Source organism: Anguilla rostrata, chromosome 6, assembly GCF_018555375.3.
Source record: "Anguilla rostrata isolate EN2019 chromosome 6, ASM1855537v3, whole genome shotgun sequence".
In the NCBI taxonomy this organism is placed as follows: Eukaryota; Metazoa; Chordata; class Actinopteri; order Anguilliformes; family Anguillidae; genus Anguilla; species Anguilla rostrata.
The window spans coordinates 45452804-45473422 of record NC_057938.1 but is presented as its reverse complement, the minus strand read 5'-3'; the positions used below and the strand labels follow the sequence as shown (position 1 = coordinate 45473422).

General features: G+C 43.0%; 1 protein-coding gene across 1 annotated transcript in view; it reads right to left on the bottom strand.

Moving 5' to 3' along the window:
- Positions 1-2200: 2200 nt before the first annotated feature.
- Positions 2201-20619, bottom strand: part of LOC135257352 (heparan sulfate glucosamine 3-O-sulfotransferase 5) — a 52003-nt gene continuing 33584 nt past the window's right edge. The window contains exons 2-3 of the mRNA XM_064339986.1: positions 4909-5050; positions 2201-4365 (exon numbers count right to left, since the gene is read on the bottom strand). Coding sequence (XP_064196056.1) covers positions 3435-4365; positions 4909-5015 — 1038 coding nt within the window. The 5' untranslated portion in view covers positions 5016-5050 and the 3' untranslated portion in view covers positions 2201-3434. The remainder of the gene's footprint in view (positions 4366-4908; positions 5051-20619) is intronic.

The window sequence follows — 20619 nt, the reverse complement described above, 5'->3', positions numbered from 1 at the left end:
AGCTGGGCAATGATTTGTTTAGCCTGTCAAACTGATACTACCTACACATACCCCCACTCAGCTTCAGCTGTTTTTCAAAAGAAAGCAAATGGTTGGCAATGATGCATCCATTATGGTTATACTTTTAGAAGATTAGTTAGGCATGTAAGGTTAATTGAGACAAGGTGGTTTCACATGATGCAGATGGCACCTTTCAAATTATATATACAATGAACTACTTTTATAATGTGTCCTGACACCTTTTCTTGTGATTTATGGTTTGTTTACTTGGTAGTCTTTTTTGGGCTGGCCGGTCAGTCTTGTTGAAGACAGTGCCAATTCAAACTGTAAATTTGTCTTACTTAAGCACCTATGGCCATTAGCAGTTTGGATGATTATTAATCAACAGGTGATCTACAGTAAATGCCCTGCTGTCTAATTGTTTTCTCAGTATAGTATGATTAATTATACTTTCATTTGTATTCATTACAAATAATTAGGGTATTTAGCTTGTTTTGTCTGCTTTTCTGCATTCTGGAATTATTTTAGAAAATAAAGCTCTTAAAAGTTATATGCATGATAAAATATCAGCCATATTCATTTTTCTATCATAATTTAACTCGAGGGTGCACATCAAAACTGGCCATTACTTCAGCAATTTAAAGAAATGTATTAAGTGTGACGGATTAAAAATCCTCATCAGACATAAAAACCTTTGCCGTGAGATTCATTTCTTTAATGCCTGGTGTAATTACCTACAATTGTGGCTTTTGTTTGCATCTGCTTTAAATTAGGCAACAGAGACAGATTATTATATTTACTAATGCAATGCATTCTTGTTTTTTTTTTTTTTTTGACAGTTTAGCAGTAATGTGAGCAATTACATATAATTGCTTTTTAATGTGAGCCATGCATTTGCGGGCATTGCACAACTGATGCAAGTCTTCAGTCAGTCTGTTTTAATATTTGCAAATAATATTTTAATGATTTGCAGCACCGATTGAAAACGTGTTAAAGGAGAATGATGTTAAGCATTTAAATAGGAATGGGGAATTTTAGGGATGAACAATATGGAAATTCTCAGGCCGATATGAAGAACCCATATTTGTCTGGCTTCATTGTCCAATGCCAGTTGCTTACTAAGGAGTGCCAAGTCGTGCCATAGAAATATTTAACAAAGATCCCTTTTGACTGCCCAGTTTCAATTGTATGGTCAGTATCAATGGCTCCACAAAGTCGAGGCTGATTTAACAGCACGTAACCTACGGTTATGGATTGGCTCAGACAAGTGCATAATGTTGGGTAACATTTACAGAATTTAGATTCACTGTTTTAATTGTTCATTCTATTTGGTTAAAAAGCTATGGAAATTATGTCAGCATAGATTATGTGCTATTTTTTTGTCAGTTTGAATCTGTCATTTTTGGAATGATATATCAGACTGATGGCCTGACTGTGAAGAGCGGAGGATTCCCCTGTGTCTTTGCCACATTTTAATTCTGGCTCTCTGAACCTAGCCATGTTATCATATCCTAGTTTTACCAGGTGTCTCTCTTTATTTAAGATGATATTTGGTGAACCATCTGGTGCAAAATGGCTGCTGTGTGTCACACGTGGGTGCTACACACCGGTAATGGTTTACGGTGAGTCAGCCCTCCGTGTGCAGTGCTCTGAGAGTGAAAATCATTCATAAGCTCACACACAGTACTGGGGAAAATTTATTTTTCTTGTTGGAGCCCATATTTTCTCAACAGTTTGGATTGCACTTTGGAGCCATCGCTGTGCCCTGTGCACCTTGCACAGAGAGCACTGCAGCCGAAGTGTGTGGACTCATCCAGTGTACTCTGACCAACTTGCTGATTGTATCTTGCCACTGTGAACACCAGGCGTAGTTGCCTGCAGGCATAGCTCAGGCATTGTATCTGCAGTGTCTGTGATGTAAACCTCTGTAATGGTGACAAACATATTAAGCGACTTAGTCACTTGAAAAGCTTGCCTTTAGCGTAGCTGAGTGCATGTGTGGATCTAATGTCAGTGTCCAGGGAGAAATGGTACCCCTTACCACAAAAGGTACATATACTGTGTGTGTGTGTGTCTCTGTGTGTGTGTATCCCTCACACCTGTACTAGCAAGATGAATGATGGCTCCACTGCACATGCTTTCAAGCCTGAAATTGAACTGTATGCCAGAAAAGAAATATGAGGTATTGTTGGCTATAAAAGAAATTATATTAACCCCTTTATTTGCTAAAATGAGAACACACAGTACTGCTTTATGCAAGGGCTTTGAAATGAAAGTAAGAAATAATGACTCAACAAGTTTAGTGCTTAAATGTGTTATTTTTATATTTTATTTGTAGCCTTTTCTTCAAAAATGTTTATGACACAGAGAAGGACTATTGGTACATATCTTCCATTTGCTTCAGTTTGTTCATTGTAAAAGAAAACCTGGGTTAAAATGAGAGATGCTCTGGATTTTTGGCCGGGGGTAGACACAAAACAGTACAAAGAAATCATGAAAGAAAGTAACCCTGTCATTCCCTTGTAGTACTGTACATTTTCGATGTTTTGATTTTCTGAAGGCGTAAATAATCATCTAAGAGTCAACACACTGCATTGATATGTTGCCCTTACTTTTAACACCCTTTTGCAACTTCTACACATAGTTTGTAATCAAGGGCACCTTCTCTTGATGGAATTATTAAAAAGAAAATAAATAAAAGAAACAGGGTTCTATAAACACATTATATATTATTGGTTGTCACTGCTGAATAAACCAAATTCACCTTAGTTAAAAAAAGTTTTGAACTCATTGGTTCACAACACAGTAACTTCAGAGTACAAGTACTTTGGGATCAAGAGGCAGTGATTTCCTTCATGAGTCATACAGTACATAAAGAAAATAGCATGAGGTGATCACATCTGTTTGGGATGCATTTCTGTGTACCACAATCAAACCGCAAAAACAGAAGAGTGCAGAACACTTCAATCTAACGGGCCTGACGTGAAGATGCTTTTACTCAGATGATACGATAGGTTTCACGTACCCTGAACATCGTTAAAAACCAACATCTATCAATTTACATTTCTCAATGCCTTCAACTCGCACTGGAGGAATGTTCCTTTGATACTTGTTATGGATAAACATGGCTCATGATAATGAGAATGTCAAATTCATTTTTTTCTACCTGTCATCATAAACAGGCAATGCATTACATAGAAAGAATGGGCACTTTCAAGTTGTTGCGAAAGACAGCTCACAAACCACTCTGTCCTTCACTTCTACGAATAAAACATTGATCCCATTTCATATTTGGTCACTTTGTGATACTCTCAAGTCTTAAACGTCAGTCAAAGTGCTTCTAAATATTTTCCAAAGGGGCATTTTTATGAAAGAACAGAAAGCTGACCGTGGTGACAACTCCAAGAGTTTGTAAATGTTTCTCTTTGTTTCCTTCAAGGCCAGTTGAATGTCCTCCCAGTGATCTGGTAAAACTTCTGATTGAAAGGGTGGAAGAACCTGCGCAACTTGGCCACCACCGCGGGGTCCACCTCCGGGTGGGTGCGCCCCTTGCTGCCTGCCAGGCACTTGTTGAAGACGATGTTGAATCTCAGGCAGTAGAACCCGCGGGTGGCGTTGAAGTACAGGTTGTACTGGCTGATGCGGGACGGGAGGTTGAGGAAGCGCTCCACCAGCTGGAGCTCCGGCAGGGGGTCCGAAATCAGCCGGTCCCCGTCCACGATGTGGAACTGCTCCACGGGGAAGTACTTGAGCCAGCGCTCCAGGTGTTTGGTGTAAATGCTGGTCCGTACCGCCTTGTACTTGGTGTTCACCTCGCAGGTGTTGCCGTCGATGGCCAGCTTCTCGAACTTGTGGTAGGTCTTGTTCTTCCTCTCCTTGCCCTCTAGCACCTGGGTGTAGTCGGAGACGGCGCGGGTGGTGGGCTCCCGGACGATGATCAGGAGCTTGATGGACGAGTTCATCTTGAAGATGCGCTCGGGCACCTCCTCCGTAATGAAGTAGGCTGGGCTCTTCTCGATGGTGATCTGGTGGGGGAAGGAGAAGGGCATCTTCTCGCGGTACCAGTCGATGCCCCGGGCGTAGTTCTGGTCGTTGTCGAAGAAGTGTATCTCCTGCGAGGCCTTGACCACGGCCGGGTGCAGGTTGAGCATCTCCAGCAGGGCGCGGGTGCCCCCCTTGCGGACGCCGATGATGATGGCGCGGGGCAGCTGCTGCACCAGGCTGTGCAGGCGGATCTGCTCCTTGGTGGCGTTGCCCTTGCGGAGCTCGTGCAGGACGCCGCGCTTGTACTGCAACGTCCTCAGGGGGAACGGCCCGGGCAGGTGAGGAGCCACTCTGCTCTCTATGGGGCAAATAGGCTGCAGCCTGAGGACCAGAGCACCACAAAGAGAGGGGGAAAGACTTTAGCATTCTGTGTTAGCGTTACCTTAGTTAACTTTCAGGATACTTCATATTCTGAAGGCAATTTCTTTCCCCATAATACTGTTACTTGTACAAATCAATTATTTAATTTTTGGAAGCCAGAAAACAGTTTGGAAAAGAATGCGCCCACACTGGTCCAAATATGACAGCATATACAATGAATATGGATAATGGAATCATAACTAATGGAGCCATAACTAAGAAAACTGTCAGAGTAAGCTTTTATTACGAACCATTTGTAGGCACTAAAATTTTTTTTCAATTTATATATTCAAATATAAATGTAATATATAGATATATCGGTGCTTTTAGGAATAATCTTAATTAATGCTAAGAAACCACTTACTTATGCAAGCAAAGCAAACAAAGCAGCTCATTGACATTGACAGCTCAACCCGTTATGACATATTACTAGTAACTGATATTTCATAAGACACATTTGACAATTTCGTGCACTTCATTTGTCCTTCAGCACATGACACACACCTATCCAAGCTCCCAACTCTGGCCACTAGATAAAGGAGACTCCCGATAGCGAGGCTGCCCAACACGAAGAGCTTCTGTCTCAGCAACGCCTGCTGTTTGAATGGCATGACCCTCCATCAATCTTCAGGACTGCATCTTCAGCCTAGAGAGACAGAGAGGAGAGAGAGAGAGAGCCCAGCACATAAACCACTAATCACTGTGAGGAGGAGATGGAGACAGCCTAATGTTTATTAACACACACTCCATCAAGCCTTACAAGTGATTAAGCCACGCTCGCCAGGAACTTGCTAAGTGCCGCAGAGCCATTATAGGAGGGATGGCAGCTTTACGCAGCTTTTATTTAATTATTTATCTATAATTTATTCATCTATGTCCTGTGTTTATACGTGTTCCTGGATCTGATTTGACTGAAATGATGGGGGCAGAATGACTATTGGATGGCATCGTTTTTTTTATTTTTTATTTCCAGCTCATGAAGCCAGCACTCTTGTGTTTTACTTCTGTCTAAACGAGCCTGTTGTGGAAACTTGATGGTCTGGTCTGGTCTGGTCCAAATCGCACATCAATAAGGTTTGGCTGCTAACCAGTCTGAGGAATTACACCAAGAAATATGATGTTTTAGAATGAAATTAATCCATTAGAATGTGGATTTGGATGTAATGAAAAGAAACAATTCAAGGACGTGTTGAAGCGGCAACACTGATTTTTCAGCGCTGACAGTTTAAAATGAGAGAGATGCAGTTGCGTTAATACCGCTCACTTCAAAGGGCATTCGATTCCCCAAGCAGACAGTGAATTCAATGGCACGACTAAATGCTGTAAGCCTATTATTCCACATCCGACTCTAATACCCAGCAGTTTTCGCTTCCAAGAACCCAGTGAGACGGTCGTATTTCTGAAAATAAAATGTCACTGTAAAAAGCTGCTTAATGGGAACAAAATAAGTGATCAAAGCAAACTGAGCCGTGCATTTTTCAACCTAATCTCTTGTTTTTTTTCCTCCCAAAAACCATCTTTTCAGGGGGTTGGGATGTTGTTTTTCTGTCCTTGTAAGCACTCTTCTCTGTCACATACAAAGAAATACAAGTGTTTTTTCTTCACAAACACAATTTGGAATGTTATAGTAACCACTGACTTGTTTTTGGATGGGAAACAACAAAACCTCTACTTTTATAGTGAATAGACACATGTTGGCTGAATCCAGGCCAAGTACTTTTACAAATTACTCTGTGTTCTTGCAGCGAGGGACAGTGTAATAAATATGTCATTGCCATATCAGATTAAATTGCTATATATGATATATGGTTTACTTCAGTCTCAACAGACATGAAGCAAAAAAATAAAAAATAAATAAACATACATGCTGAAGCTGAGAAGGAAGCTCATTGTGTATAGTTTGCACATAGCTCCTAAGATCTCTTCAAAAGAAAAGCAAATGTATAAACCTCGCCAGCTGGGGGCAGTATCTCCCTGCTTTACCGGTGGCGACCAAAACACTCTTTTGGCAATGAACGAAACATGCACGTCTTGTTTCTCTGTGAGTCATCTTTCCTTGAGTGAGAAGCAAAAAAAAAAAAAAATCAAATCTTACAAATGTGAATTTTTGTCAACATAAGGCCTAAAGCTCTTTCAGGGCAATGTGAAGTCAACCAGGATAAAAAGAGCCAGGATAAAAAAGACACAAGATCGAGGCCCTAGGGGCCTTGTTTACATGTAGAGCCACGATCCTGTAGGTCAAACCCGAGCGCGTCCCGCTGTGGTCTCCACCACGGGGGGCCACCTTCTGAGCTCGTGCGCTCCGGGAGCCGGTCGGTGTTCCCTGCCCGCCGCGACGCCTCGCGGGGCTAATTCAGTGAAGTAGAAACAGACGGCGTAACACTGATCTCGTGAGCAGGAGCTGTTTCGCAACACCGCCGTGCCCACTTTCCCCTTGCCTTGAATGGTGACCAGACTCTTCAGGATGGCACGGCTGAATCCTAATTGAGCCCCTGCCCCGGATCGCACGCGGCGATTAATCCACCGTTTCCTTCTACACGGCCACTTGTGCTTTAACACTCCGGAACTATCTTTTTAAAAAGTCAACCGCACATAGCTAATATCATATCTGCTGTAATGTATTCAGCTTAATATACTGTATAATAGGCATGTAGAGAGGGGTTTGACTCCAGCAGTTATTGAAAAAGTAAGCAATTTGGCTCGCCTTGGCTTTTGAAAGGGGGACTGCAATTTTATCAGTATAACAATACATTCAAATAAATCCATTTAGCCTGGGGCAAGTCCCTTATTTTGTAGGCTCCAATTTTGAAAAGGAATGTTTTTCATTACACGGTCTGTCTATAAAAGGCTTGTGACTGACTCAAAGGTTTCAGAGACGCAATTTCTATGCCCATACTGCACTCTTTGGCTGAGGAATGGCGTCATCGAATAATACAAATATTTAGTAGAAGCGACACAGGTTTTTGGATTGTGCAGAATGTCAACAGTACTGTAATATCCCTGTGTAATCCCTATGTAAACCTGGTTTTAATCAATACACGTTTGTAAAAAACATACTCTGGTCCTGTAAACCACTAAGCCAGCTTTTAACTATGGGAATTCCTTAGTCCTTGCAGTAAGACCTCTTCAACTCATAGCAGGTAGCCAGCAATGCGGGCCTTCCTGAAAGTGTCAACGGTGAAAGAGACTGGTTGGAATTTTTGAGGAATTAAAAAAATCACCTTTTCTGGCACCTGCACTTCTAAAAGCTCTCTCCCTGCCAGCGTAAGCACTTTTTTTCACCTTACTTTCACCTTTATTTTTTGCTGCTGCAAGTGAATTCCTGCTGATGTGCCAGAGGGGGGGTACTTACCGGGCGTATAATATGCACACGATTCATGCTAATATTATCAGCACACCGTCAGACTCCTTTATCTCCTGGCCCATGTCTCATTCTCACATCGAGCAGCCCATTGGCAGCTCCGCTGTGCTCTAAAGCATTGCTCAAGTGTAGATACAAACAATATTTTCATGCTATCTATTTCACGTTGGGGAGCTAGAGAAGGGTTTTTCTTTGGGAAGGTGGGGGGGGGGAGGGTTGCTTTCTCTACCCTTGCTAATTCTCTTATCCAGGGGTGGTCAGCGAGCTACAAATAGGGCATGCAAGGTAATTGGCTTTGACCTCATAATGGTTCTAGCCATACTTTTTCATGATTACCAAGCAGGCCAATTCTAGTAAGGGTCACCTACAAGCAGAGGATTCCTTTTCACTTAGCAGTGTCTAGTACGGTGGCATGGCCACTGCCATTGTGTTATTTATATGACATCAGAAAAGATATGGATTCAATTTAATAATTTTGATAAAAGAAAAGTCTGGAGATTGCTCTATAACTTATCACACACATGCTCACGTGTGCACGTGCATGTGCGTGTGTGTATATGTGTGCGCGCGATATATGAGATGATTTCATGTGGAGTGCTCAAAGGCAAAAGTATCATATTAGATGCAATCTAATGGAATGAATAACATAATGACAATCCTCACTTAAACTGCGGTGCTTGTTATTCATGCATAATAATCCAGAGCAGGTACAGTCATTATCAGTTTAAGTTCTCCATCTTCCTGCTTTGTTGCTGACAGACCAATGCTCCCGTAATACATCATGTTGAATAGCCTGTGACCCACCCTGCCTGTCCAAGAAACAGGGTAAAAAACCTCTGCGTATGGATATTTCAAAAAGTGGCACATGAATATTGCTGAAGTGCATTTTTCAGTGCCGCATAGCCCTTGTAATACAAATTTTGAAAATGAACTAGTATATCTCGATATTGTATACAACATTGTAATTATGGTCCTATAGCACTTTTTATGTTTCAGATAAGACTGTCGGCATACACTTATTCTGCAACTTCAATCACCATTTATAAAACCCATCTTCACCTTCAAGAGGCAAAATGGCAGAGTAAATGAGCAGACAAAAGTTTCAGAAGTTTTAGGATTTGGATTGGTTTTTTACAAATGATAGCTCTGTTTTCCAACTTTGGAGGTAATAAAGTGAAGACAGTTTTCAGGCAAATTTAACAGCCAACCACAGCAGCCAAATCTGAGAAAACAATCACATTCCCTAAAAGTTTTTAGTCTTTGTAAAGTTTAACTTTGTAAAGAGTAAAAAAGTGCAGCTTTCTCTTTGACTCAAGCCTGGATCCAACTGAACACACAGCTACATAAAGAACAGAGGTTTTTTTGAAATGAATCCAGCACACATTTACATTACACAGTAGCTTTTACATCAAAGACTGCATATCCATTCTAATTAATTTGGCTATTTAAATTCCTCGCTGTAAAGTATTTTAGTCATTGACACCCCACTCACAGAACTGAAATCCAGATCTGCTTCTGTTCCTCACTGCTGCTAGGTGTTTGGATTTTTTCCATACAGAGTTTAAGTATATTTTGTATGTAAAATAGCGTGCTGAACTGAGAGCTCAGTGTCATTAGAAAGGCAGGCATGACAAAGTGTGAGAGATGAGAAGAAGACTCATTGAGGTCACAGTGTGAGGTAGTGATCAGGGAGCTGGGAACAGGATATTGCAGGTTCAGATCCGGACCGTGCCACAAAGTTCTTCAGTAAATATCCGGCTGTATGAAATGGCTGTATGCGAAATGGGAGCTGTTTCAAGGCATTCTGGATGAGGCAATCCATGAAGCAAATGAGTAAGGCCATGCAACACAACAGACACAAACAATGCAGCCTGATGTAGGATTATACCAAACCAAGAAGCCTATAACTAAACCCTTGCATGATAGACTTTATACCTACCTATTGCAGTCTACAATTTTAAAATTCATGCCGGAATGGTCTGTCCACTCCAAACCACAGACAAATACATTAAATCAGCTCATTTTACATTTCTTTCAACAACACATTACTCACCAAGTAAGGTTAATCAAATTTAAGCATGGCATTTTAGAATTTACAATATCCAATATATGACATCCTGCCCAAAGCACTTCATTTCAGGGTCTCCAGCATCTTCATCAAACATTGTCCTTGATGCTACTGATGAAAACGTGATATTTTATCCCATCCCAGGCAAATGAGAATTTAGCCGTTTGCCTCTGCAATGTCAAACTCTACATTGACTAGTCTCCCATTTAATGTAGCATATCACAACACAGCATGTCTATATCCATATTTAGCACAACGGGGAACGTGGAGCTAAGCTTGCATTTTGCTGATTCCAGTCTCCTAATGTAACGCACAATGATGCTGCATAATACAGTTCTTGCTTGCTGAGGCGTGTGCTGCGCTCAGCTAATTACCGGGGCCTTGTGCCGTTCTAATGCTCGGAACGTCACGCTGTGGTCGCCGTAAAAATAGATCCGCGCAGCTGCTCTCCGCGGACCCCGAGTCGCCGAGAATGCGCCATCGGAACACCTGGGCGCCGCTGTTTTACAGGAGTCAGAGAGAACGTCCCCTGAGCAGGCCCCGCGACCTACGGAGCAGGGCGGAGATGAACGAGCGGGCACTGCGGAGTGCACGGGCACCGATGCCGGCGTCTCTCAGTCTCAGAGGGCTACGCCACATCGGCGTGCCCACGAAAACCCGTGGCAATTTAACAACCTCTGAGAAAATCTACAAAGTCATCGCAGGCAACCTGAGAACTGCGTACAAGTATTCCCGTTTGAACATCAGATCCATCGGCTGTTAATTTAGCCACTGTAATATGTGCTTTCTACACCCTCTAACCTGATTCACTGCTTACACAGTACTTACTCATGGTTATGACAGGAAGTTAAAACACCAAATAAGGGAAGAAAATGAAAATGACATTGTTCACCATATTGAGCTGACATACTGTATTTGTTAAATTACTTTATTCCTCTTTCCCACAAGCTATTTTCTCTCAGCCAACAGACTTCATAGAAAATGCAGTAAAGCAGAATTTCCCTTCTCATATCCCACATCTATTCAGTTTTGTCTTACAGTGCATATTGCTGTTTGCATATTTTATGCCATGTGGTTGCTAATTGAGAATTAAAAAAAGATCCTTGGTGACGGTCTGAAATGTGCTCATTTCCGATGCAAATGTGCATCTCAGGTGTGACATTTTCTTGTGTATAAAAGCTACTGGTTTTGGTGTTCAGGTCTTACATCCATTACATGCAGTTGTCAAATGCCGTATGAGAGACTAAAACACAAATTTAACAATTCCTTATATCTTCAAACAAGATGGAACCTTTCTAAAGATTTAAATGCCTGGACGGCGGTCGTCTTGTCCAGCAATCTCCAGCCGTGTCAGCTGCGGTCAACAGGAGGGACGAGCGAGGGGAGATAAAAAAGAGAGAGAGCTAATGAATAATGCAGCGCCGCACAGTTTATTATTATTATTGATCTATGCTTTAAGCGCCAAGGAACGATTTTGACTTTCCAGCGAATGCCCCCGCGGCTGCCTCCCTGTAGCGCCTCCATTTTGTGATATTACACCTGCATAATTTATCACCCGGTGCGACGGTGCCTGTGTCCCGAGCAGCTCGTCTGGCTCCGCTGCGTCTGTGTGTCCAGCCACACGGCTGTGCCTCTCACCGGTGGGACGACAATGCTGTGATCAGTAGGCTACCGTATTCACGTGCACTACGTATGAACACCCCGTTACACACACTGCTCATTACATGGACAGTCAGCAAATTATGTAGTTTGTGACGTTTACCCGCACAATTATTTTTGACAGGTCTTAACATATATTATAAAGCTGCACAGGTGTACATTCAACATCAAGGCTATGATAAAATAAGCACTTGCGACACTGCGCATACATAATTCTAGCATAGTGTTTGTATAGTTAGCTACTTTTGGTGTAACTACTGCTCGTCCGCTCTGTGCCTCTGGCTTCATTTCTATCTGAAAGGTCCCTAACAATGCTGAGCAGGGTCTGGAAGGTCCAGCGTGGTGCTACGTCCAGCTGCAAAGGCTCTTGGCCCTTCATAAAAAGCCGACAAGAGCGTGTTCACACAAGGGGCAGATTTATCAAAGAGCATATTTGTAGCTGCTAATTGTGGTAGTCGACGCGCGCGGCCATTTCGGCGACGGCGGCATATTTATCAATAACGCTTATGCTAATGACGGCAGCGGAAGACGAGCAATTTAAATATCCCTCATCGTAATTCAATTAGACAACCCCCGCGGTGAAGCACGCGATTTGCATGTGCCACGGGCAGGTGAATGAAGCACAGCCCCACCACAAGTGGTGAATGCATGAATGTCAAAGGAAATTAATTGAAAAATTCCACCCTCTGGAACTGAAGGTCACAACTGATGGGATAAACACTCGTGTTTTCTACGAGAGCGCAAAACAAATTAAACACGGGACGAGAGGGGAGAGAGAATTCATTAAGCTGGAAGCACGAGAGGGACTTTCAAAAGACGCAAGGACATAATAAGTTGTAGACGAAAGGAAACCACTTTTAATGAAGCAGGAAGGAGAGGTGCGGATCCTGCCGTTCGTTAAGTTCTCGCCGCTAAACCGTTAGCTCAAACAGTGTCCCCTAGGTGAGGAGCAGGAGGCAGGTTGAGTTTCGCATGGTTGTGTAGCAGCTTTCTAGGCCTACAGCAGGTGTAGCATAGAAGCATATTCAGCACATTTGTTCATGGACCATCTGCACTCAAAGTTTTTCAGGCAGGATAAGGCTAAAGATTCAAACGTCTCAGCACACCGTCTTCACCTGTGAAATGGCATATATGCTGATGCCAGTCTTTCTTACATGCTGAACTCCAAATTGTCATCACAGGTGTACAAGATAGCAGGAGAAGAACTACCAATCAGAACCTTGTTTCAGGGAGGCTCTGAGGTAGAAATATAAATACAAATTGTTTCATGTTGATAACGTGACTTCTCCAGTTGGTTAAAAAGAGAGTCAAATGTGCAGCATCTTTAGCACTCTTTAAAAATATTGTGACATATTACACAGCTGAACTGACGATGCTGCCATACCACACCAGACCATACCATACCATACCATACCATACCATACAATACCATACCATGCCATAAGATACCATACCATGTTAAATGTTTACACATGAAGCTGAGCTGAGAATCTTCTTCCTGGACAAAACTCAAGATTACATCAGATTTACTTCATTCATTCGCTGAGATTTTGCATCCCTTTTAGAAACAGAAGTTAATTAAACTGCTTAATCAATGACCAAGCATAGAGAACATAATTAACAAGGTTTTTAAAAGCCACTTGCGTATTTGAGTACAGACAACGATGCCTTTATTAGAAAATAAATTGTGGTCTATTTCAGTATTTTTCAATAACCATTCCAAAATGTGTTGTTCAGGGGCATTAGCAATATGCAGTCTCCTATTACGTCTGTTACTGTTGTTGTCTCCGATAAAACGATTTGCGTCCAATAGAAGCAAGGGCCGTAGTCTTTCTGTAGATAACAGCATTAGGGCCTCTGAGATCCACGCATCAAATGCAACAATAGCAACAACAGCAGCAGTCACCTACAGTAAACACTTAAAGTCACATGATCTCTAAGGCATGAGAGGACCTGACGTGTATTGCACATGGACTCACTGGTGATGATGTCATATCTGAAATAAACACAGGACCATTGTTCATCAGTTAAAAATAATTCTTTGATCAGCCTGAACCACTTCATTCACCCAGAGATGTGCAACAAATTGGCACAAATAATGCATTCTAAAATTCATTACCTGATCAAAATGAATGCTGACAACCTCAGCGGATGCCCGCATGAAGAGCCTCACGCCCATGCCTGATGTGAGAATGCTTTACAGAATGCTTGTGTATGGACAAATTTTCTATTCCAAACATTCTGGCATGGAAAATCAACCCAGGGTAACGTGTTTGAACTCATGCAAGTCCTCAATCTACCAAAAGAGTAGCTCTTAAAATGCTGCCCTTGGACAACCAAAACATAAACAGAGACATGGATGCATGTCAGATTATCACACTGCAAAAACATCTGAGACCAATGTGAAATGCAGTTCTGGGTGAACATCTTTCTGGTAGTGAACAGTGAGCCTGCTGAACAGAGAGCATACTTGAATATGATCTTTCTTCAGTAGACTGACACACAACCGTCCTGTATCTATTAAGATTGGGCCTGAGAAGCATAAATAAATAAACACAGCCTGAGAAGCCAGTCATCATTTCCGCGAGCATTGATGCATGCCCCTTATTTTGGCTCAGACAGTGCCTCAGACATCGTGCGGGTGATCACAGATTGATGTAAAAACACACTTTGTGTGACTCAGCCGGGCGGGGGAACAGGGGAGCGAACGTTTGGGAAGGCCCACCGAGTATCCGAGCGCTCGGAGGGGCTTGTTTAACGGAAACCAGCAGCCCCCCCCCGGAGGGGGCCATCATTACCGCCGCACGCATCTAATTGCAGACACGGCGCTTCTCCCCCTCTCCTCATTGACTTCCAATGCCTCGCAGGGGAGGAGGCAGGTAATTACAGAGGAGAGATTGGAGAATCCCCGTCTCCAATTAAAATTTTGAAGAAGCCTATCTGAATGCCCTCAATGCTCAAGGGTTTAGTGAAAAGGCCCACCCTTGTTTCAAACCCCCCCCCCCCCCCCCTTCCCCCATCGCTTCACAAGGCTTCTCTTCTCTGAACAATTTCACGCAATGTTGCCCACAGGTTGCGCCAATGGAAATACGAATCCCGTTTGACTGAGCCTATGGATCTGTGCAGCGGTAGGTAAGAAGGCTCATGTGATATCGGTACTGCGTACAGTGTAACCCCCCAGCTGAGCTCATTCCCTCCCTTTCATACCCCAGTTTCTGCCCTGCTTGGCCCCTGTACCCCAGGGAGAGCCTGGGCCACAACGGGCAGACACACCTGGTTGAAGAGAGGACCCTGAAGCAGATGCTTTTCTCTAACAGATGTGCCCACCTCCCTCCTCTCCACCCCCCAGGGGAGTCTGCTGTCCTAACAACCCACCCCCGCCCCCTCCCTCCCGGATCCCACTTGCTTACACCCCAGCAGATAGACAGCCGTGTGAGGGCACAGCTGGGACACGCCCTGCCTTTCAGGTTGTGTGCTGTGGTTAGTGAAGCGACAGCCTGCTGGCATCGAGGCACCAGCAGAGCAGAAGAGCTTACACACACACCCACACACTCAAACACACACGCACACACACACAAGCATGCACGCACACACACAATATAATCTGAAACTAAGCACAACTCAGTACAGTATAGTACAGGGTAGTGCCAGCATGCAAAGTTTCTACCTGTGTTTTTGGTGGGAAACCTTGCTCAAGATCCCTACTCAATGAACTACAGAAGATGCAAAAGGACCTGATTGAAAACATCACACAAGTAGTTCAGGCTTTTTCCAACCAAGGATGTAGATCTCATTGAATTTGAGGGGGGACAACAAGCAGGAAATTTCCTTGTGGAGACACTAACAGTGCCACCTAACACAACATGATAATAAGTTGGGGTGATGTGTCTCTCCTTGTCCCCTCCTGTACCTCCTGAATCTAAGTTCACGTTTCCGACTGAATACAACTACACAAACACACACTCACCATGACCTGAATCAGCTAATAAAAATAACGCACAAAGGCCTAACAGCTTTAAAATCGGGCGTTGCAAGGTCTTCTGGGATTGCAGGAAAGAAGGTGTTCCTGGAGGTCAATGCTGACTAATCTGTGGGAGATAAGAATCGGTGTCACATGATACCCTCTCGAGGGAGGGCGGAACTGTCCCACGCACACAGAGATCCGAGAGATCGCAGCATTACGGGTCAGCACTTCTCCTAACGTCTTCCGCTCGTCCTCTTTCGTCTTTGCCCCTCCTGTGATCTCTAATGCCCGTTAAACTGGAAGAGGATACACCTTATGAAGCGTCATTCGGCAATATGAGACGCAAAGAAATGACCAAAATGGTGGACGGGGGGCATTTAGGCTGCTTGCCAATCAGCCATTTTGACAAACTTTGTCTTCTTCAGGCATCAATATATCAAAGAAAAACAGACTCACCAGAATGGCAGCAGAAGACCAGCACGCACTAAGACATGACACATACAGTCTCCCTCTTCTCCAATTGCATTTTAAAACATACAACATTGGCAACCACAAATGAGGTTTCCAGTCTCTGTGCAATTACCCTGAACTGTTTGAGATAATGAACTAATATTCCATTTATGGACAATATCACTTCAGTAGAAAATTGGCTTTTGACTACACTGTATTATGCTGATCCATGTTCAACACGCAATTGATAAAGAATATCAATACTAACCATATTACAAGGCACTAACGGGAGAGTGGGAGGTCTTTATTTTCTAGTTCTTAAGAAGGTTGACATTATTATCAGTACCGTAAATAATACGGCAGTTGATTGTAGTATATCAAACACCTCCGAGGTTGCAGTTCTGTCGCAGTAATGGAGGAGATGAGGAGTGCCGGAACACGCGGGTAATTGACCACGTCCCTCGGCCGACGGTGCCAATTCCGCCTGCCCCCCCGCGTTCGCCAGGCTAATTAATCCGGGGCGTCCCGTGCGGCCTCCCCGCCCCTTCCAGTCGAGTGCTCCATGCTCCTTCTACCGCGTGCTGTGCTCTACCACGCATACAGAATGGACGGCGACTAAGTAGCGTCCCTCTCCCTCTCTTCCGTAGACGGTTCCTTTACTTCCTGCCCGTCAGCATACGCGTCCCAGCAGGCTGCGCTCCATTACCGCGGCTAACCCTTCCGCTGAAGGCTCGCGGCCTGGACGCGGCCAGACGGGCTCACCTTTTGCTCGGGAGACGCCCGCGTCCCCACGGACCGCGACGATGGACTGGCCTGAATGAGAAATCCATAGCAGCAATCGGAACTCCTCCCATTTGCATCGAAGTCGATCATATCTAATCTGGCACAAATCAATAAGACTCGCCCTATAGACTAGTGCAGCAGTTCGTCCCTCACAGGAAGCGGGAACTTTCACTGCCTCGTCTGAGCCTCTTGCATTTATGGTATGTCTTGCCGAGTCGCGGCGGGCCGCCTCGGCAACCAGGCTGCCGTGCATTGATCGCGATTTGCGCTCGGTCGACTTCCTCTTCAGACGCACTCCATCGCTTTGCTGACTCAATGTTGTGCAAGCAGGAAGAAAAGAATAATAATCGATGTGAAGAGGCAGCCCGCAGATGCCAATGATATCTCCGATCCACAGTCACTTCGGCCGTCGGGAAGGATTTCCGAGCAGCCTGACTTGCGATGGTTTGATCGGGCCAATTGCGCATCAAAACTATTTTACCCTGTTTTCAAACATTGCAAATGACTCAACAGCCGAGCTGTGCACATCCACGGGGGAAGGTGGTGGAAGTGCAATTGCTGATTTTCAAGTTTTGCTCAATGGAAAAAAAAAATACATCTGAGAAAAACAGAAAATGCATCCCTGGTCTTTCCTCGAACTGAGAAAACAGAACAGAATGCACATTCTGTTTATGCTGCACATTACATTTAAACGTTTACCATTTCACCATTACAATTAGGTACAAATGAAGATAAAACACATATTATAAAACTGAATTTTAAAAAATCATTATCAGCCTATAATTGCAGATCAGAAAACTCCTTTACGATGTGCTTAGTTTTTAACCATTTCCTGTCACTTCTTATGAATGTTTCTACTGCATGAGCCCAAAAGTACCATATCAGCAATATCCTTGACAGACACAAAAAACGAAATAACCATTTATTCATACCACCCCCACTGCTTGAGTTGATAACAGTGTTTTGTCACGATGATTGTCAGTAATGTTTACATGATGTATCCTGACTCATAACAATCCATTCTTGTTAGACCCCCTGGTGTCCTGCGATCACACTCCATCAAATCATGTCAATGTCTCCAGTCAATCACAAGCCGGACTGTCTGAGCATCGGCTGTGCTGATTGGTAGACCTGTCACTTGCTCCCAGAGGGGCAAATGAGCACCGGAGAGACATAAAAATTGACCAAAAGTGCTTTAGTCCTGGGACAGGACAGACTTATGCTGAGGCAGACATTTTAAATGGACTGGATGCACACAGATTCGGAAGGATTTGGATCATCTTGTTTCCAAACAAAGCTTGTCTCAGCCATCACTCCAGTTTAAAGGTGTACCATGACAAAAATAAGAAACCAACAAAAGCCAAATGTTGATGCCCTCAGCTTGTCCCAGGCATATTTCCTTGGGCATATAACAATGGCATGGATTTGTGCTTAACTTGCACTTAACTTTGTCAACCATGTTTTCTTTATTTCTGTCAAAAACAGCCTATCGATTAATTTTGCTGATGAACTTGGGATGGTGAAGAAAAACGACAGCCTTAATACTTGCATTTAATTATGGGTAAATGCTGTCAGAATCCAACCTGGTGACACATGTATACACCCCCTGTAATTGCAGGGGCGAGTGCTGATTGGATGGACTGGGTGTCCATGCCGTAGTTGCTCCGCCCACCCTTCTGCGCATGGGGCAGGGGAGCCAAACTGTGGGCTCACGAGCAAATCCCTTTCCACCGCATCACAATAACCCCGTTTCTGCGGTAACCTGGGTCTCCAGATCCCCTGACCCTACAAAGCAGGCACCTCATCCGAGGAACTCCATAGAAAAGTCACAGAATCAGCCACTCAGAATACTAATGCAATCAATTCTGATGCCTCATTAATAATTTATATGGCATATACGTATATGCAGTTTATTTATTTATTTATTGCTCTTACAATGTCACCTCTGTGCAACAAATTAAATATTTATTAGATCCCTAGGGTACTCAGTATTTTTCAGCATTCTTATAAAAAAAAAATCTGCATTTTAGTTCAGAATGAGTCCTGCAGGTATCGGCATACCTTTTCTGGTTGCTTGTTCTACTACTCCTAAACACTGGCATTTATTTCTCCTCCGAATAAAAATAATAACAATACATTTTTCTTCCATTGAATAGCTTTCACCGAAATGCTGTGTCTGTACCGTGGAAAGGAAGCTTAAGCTTCAGCTTCAGCTTCTTCCGACACGTGACAGCATCTATTCTCCTACTGTTAACAAAACCTGGGCGGATAAAATCTGTTATTCAGTTGACAGGGATAGCAGGAACTGCTATCATGCAGAATGAAGGCATTGAGACCACAATAATATGGGCCACAAGCTTTTAAATTAAGCTTGTATTTATTGGTTAACTGTATGAGATTTTTGGACCTGCATTTGTGCCCTTTGTTTGCGCATATCAAATTCATGATAAGAAAATATCTATTGCTTAATTATTTTGTGTTTGCAATACTTCACAGCAATTGTCACCTATCCCACACATTTTCTTTCAACCTTACTATGAAACATGAAATTAACCTCCTGTGGCTATTTGTAATAATGACAGGATTTTATGATAAATCTAAGCTAATGACTGAGCACCAATTATTCAAAATTTGTAATATTGTCTTTCCATTGTGCAAACCATTTTCATTGGTCTTGGTTTCAGTTTTATTACATATGGTTAGCTGAAATTGTCACCATCCCTCCTGGGCCAATTTTTTTTATTTTTTTTTGTTCACCGATTAAAAGCTTATCCCTACCTGCATATAAAAGAGCCAAAATGGCAGGTCAAGTATGCCTGCAATAACTCAGTCAGTGAACACATTGACTACATTGTCTTTTCTCAGAGCCCAGCTCTTGAGCAGCAGCACTTGTCCTTTGCCCTTAGAACTATTATAGAAATTTGTTATGAAAATAATCAATCACTTCTGCATGGAAAATAAAATGATTTTAAAAAGGCAGAAGGAGAGTGCGTCTGAAACCAATTTTTCAAACGTAGAGAATATGGATTTAATTCATGCAATGAAAAAACCATTTACATTTCTCCTTGATGCCATGTAGCACAGATAATTCGGTGAAATATCACTTGTGCTCATGGAGAGGAGATTCTCTGGGATTCTTGTTGAACAATTACCAGGTATTGAGTAAGCAGATCCAACATACAGTATTTCACCTGAGTAATTTATAAAGGTAGCCCATTTCTATATGATTGATTTGCCTTATAGCACATTGAATAAAGCATCAGCTAGTCTGACTACAGTACAAATTCTGGAAAGAGAATATGGAACATTTATTCTTCATAGTATGCATAGCATTTCTGACATAATGTGACTCAAGGGGGTAAATTTTACGAAGACACAAACTTCCTAATTTCTTCATTAAATTGTTATAATTAAGAACAAGTAAGTGCTCACTCCACTTCAGGGGTTGCAACTGTGGAAGATAAAAATAATAAAGGGGTTCTAAGAAGTTTGCGAACCCATGTTTGAGAACCCATGACTTAGGGCAGGGGTCCTCAATCTTATCCAGAAAGGGCCGGTGTGGGTGCAGGCTTTTGTTCCATCAAAGCAGTTACACATCTGATTCTACTGATCAACCACTAGAGTCTTTGCTAAGAACCTTGATTAGTGGAATCAGGTGTGTAACTGCTTGGTTGGAATGAAAGTCTGCACCCACACCGGCCCTTTCTGGATAAGACTGAGGATCCCTCATGCTTCTCTGCCCTCAATGAACCGTATTCACAATACAAGGCGCATTTCAGTGCTGGACAGACTTGCAGTGTGTTCTTTTGACACCAAAGTGTTGTTGAAAAGCAAATCCAATATGGTCCAATATGGTCTCAAGTACAACACCAATACTGTCTTCATCTCCACTCATACAGTATTTAACTGTCAGTTATATTTTTTTCTGCT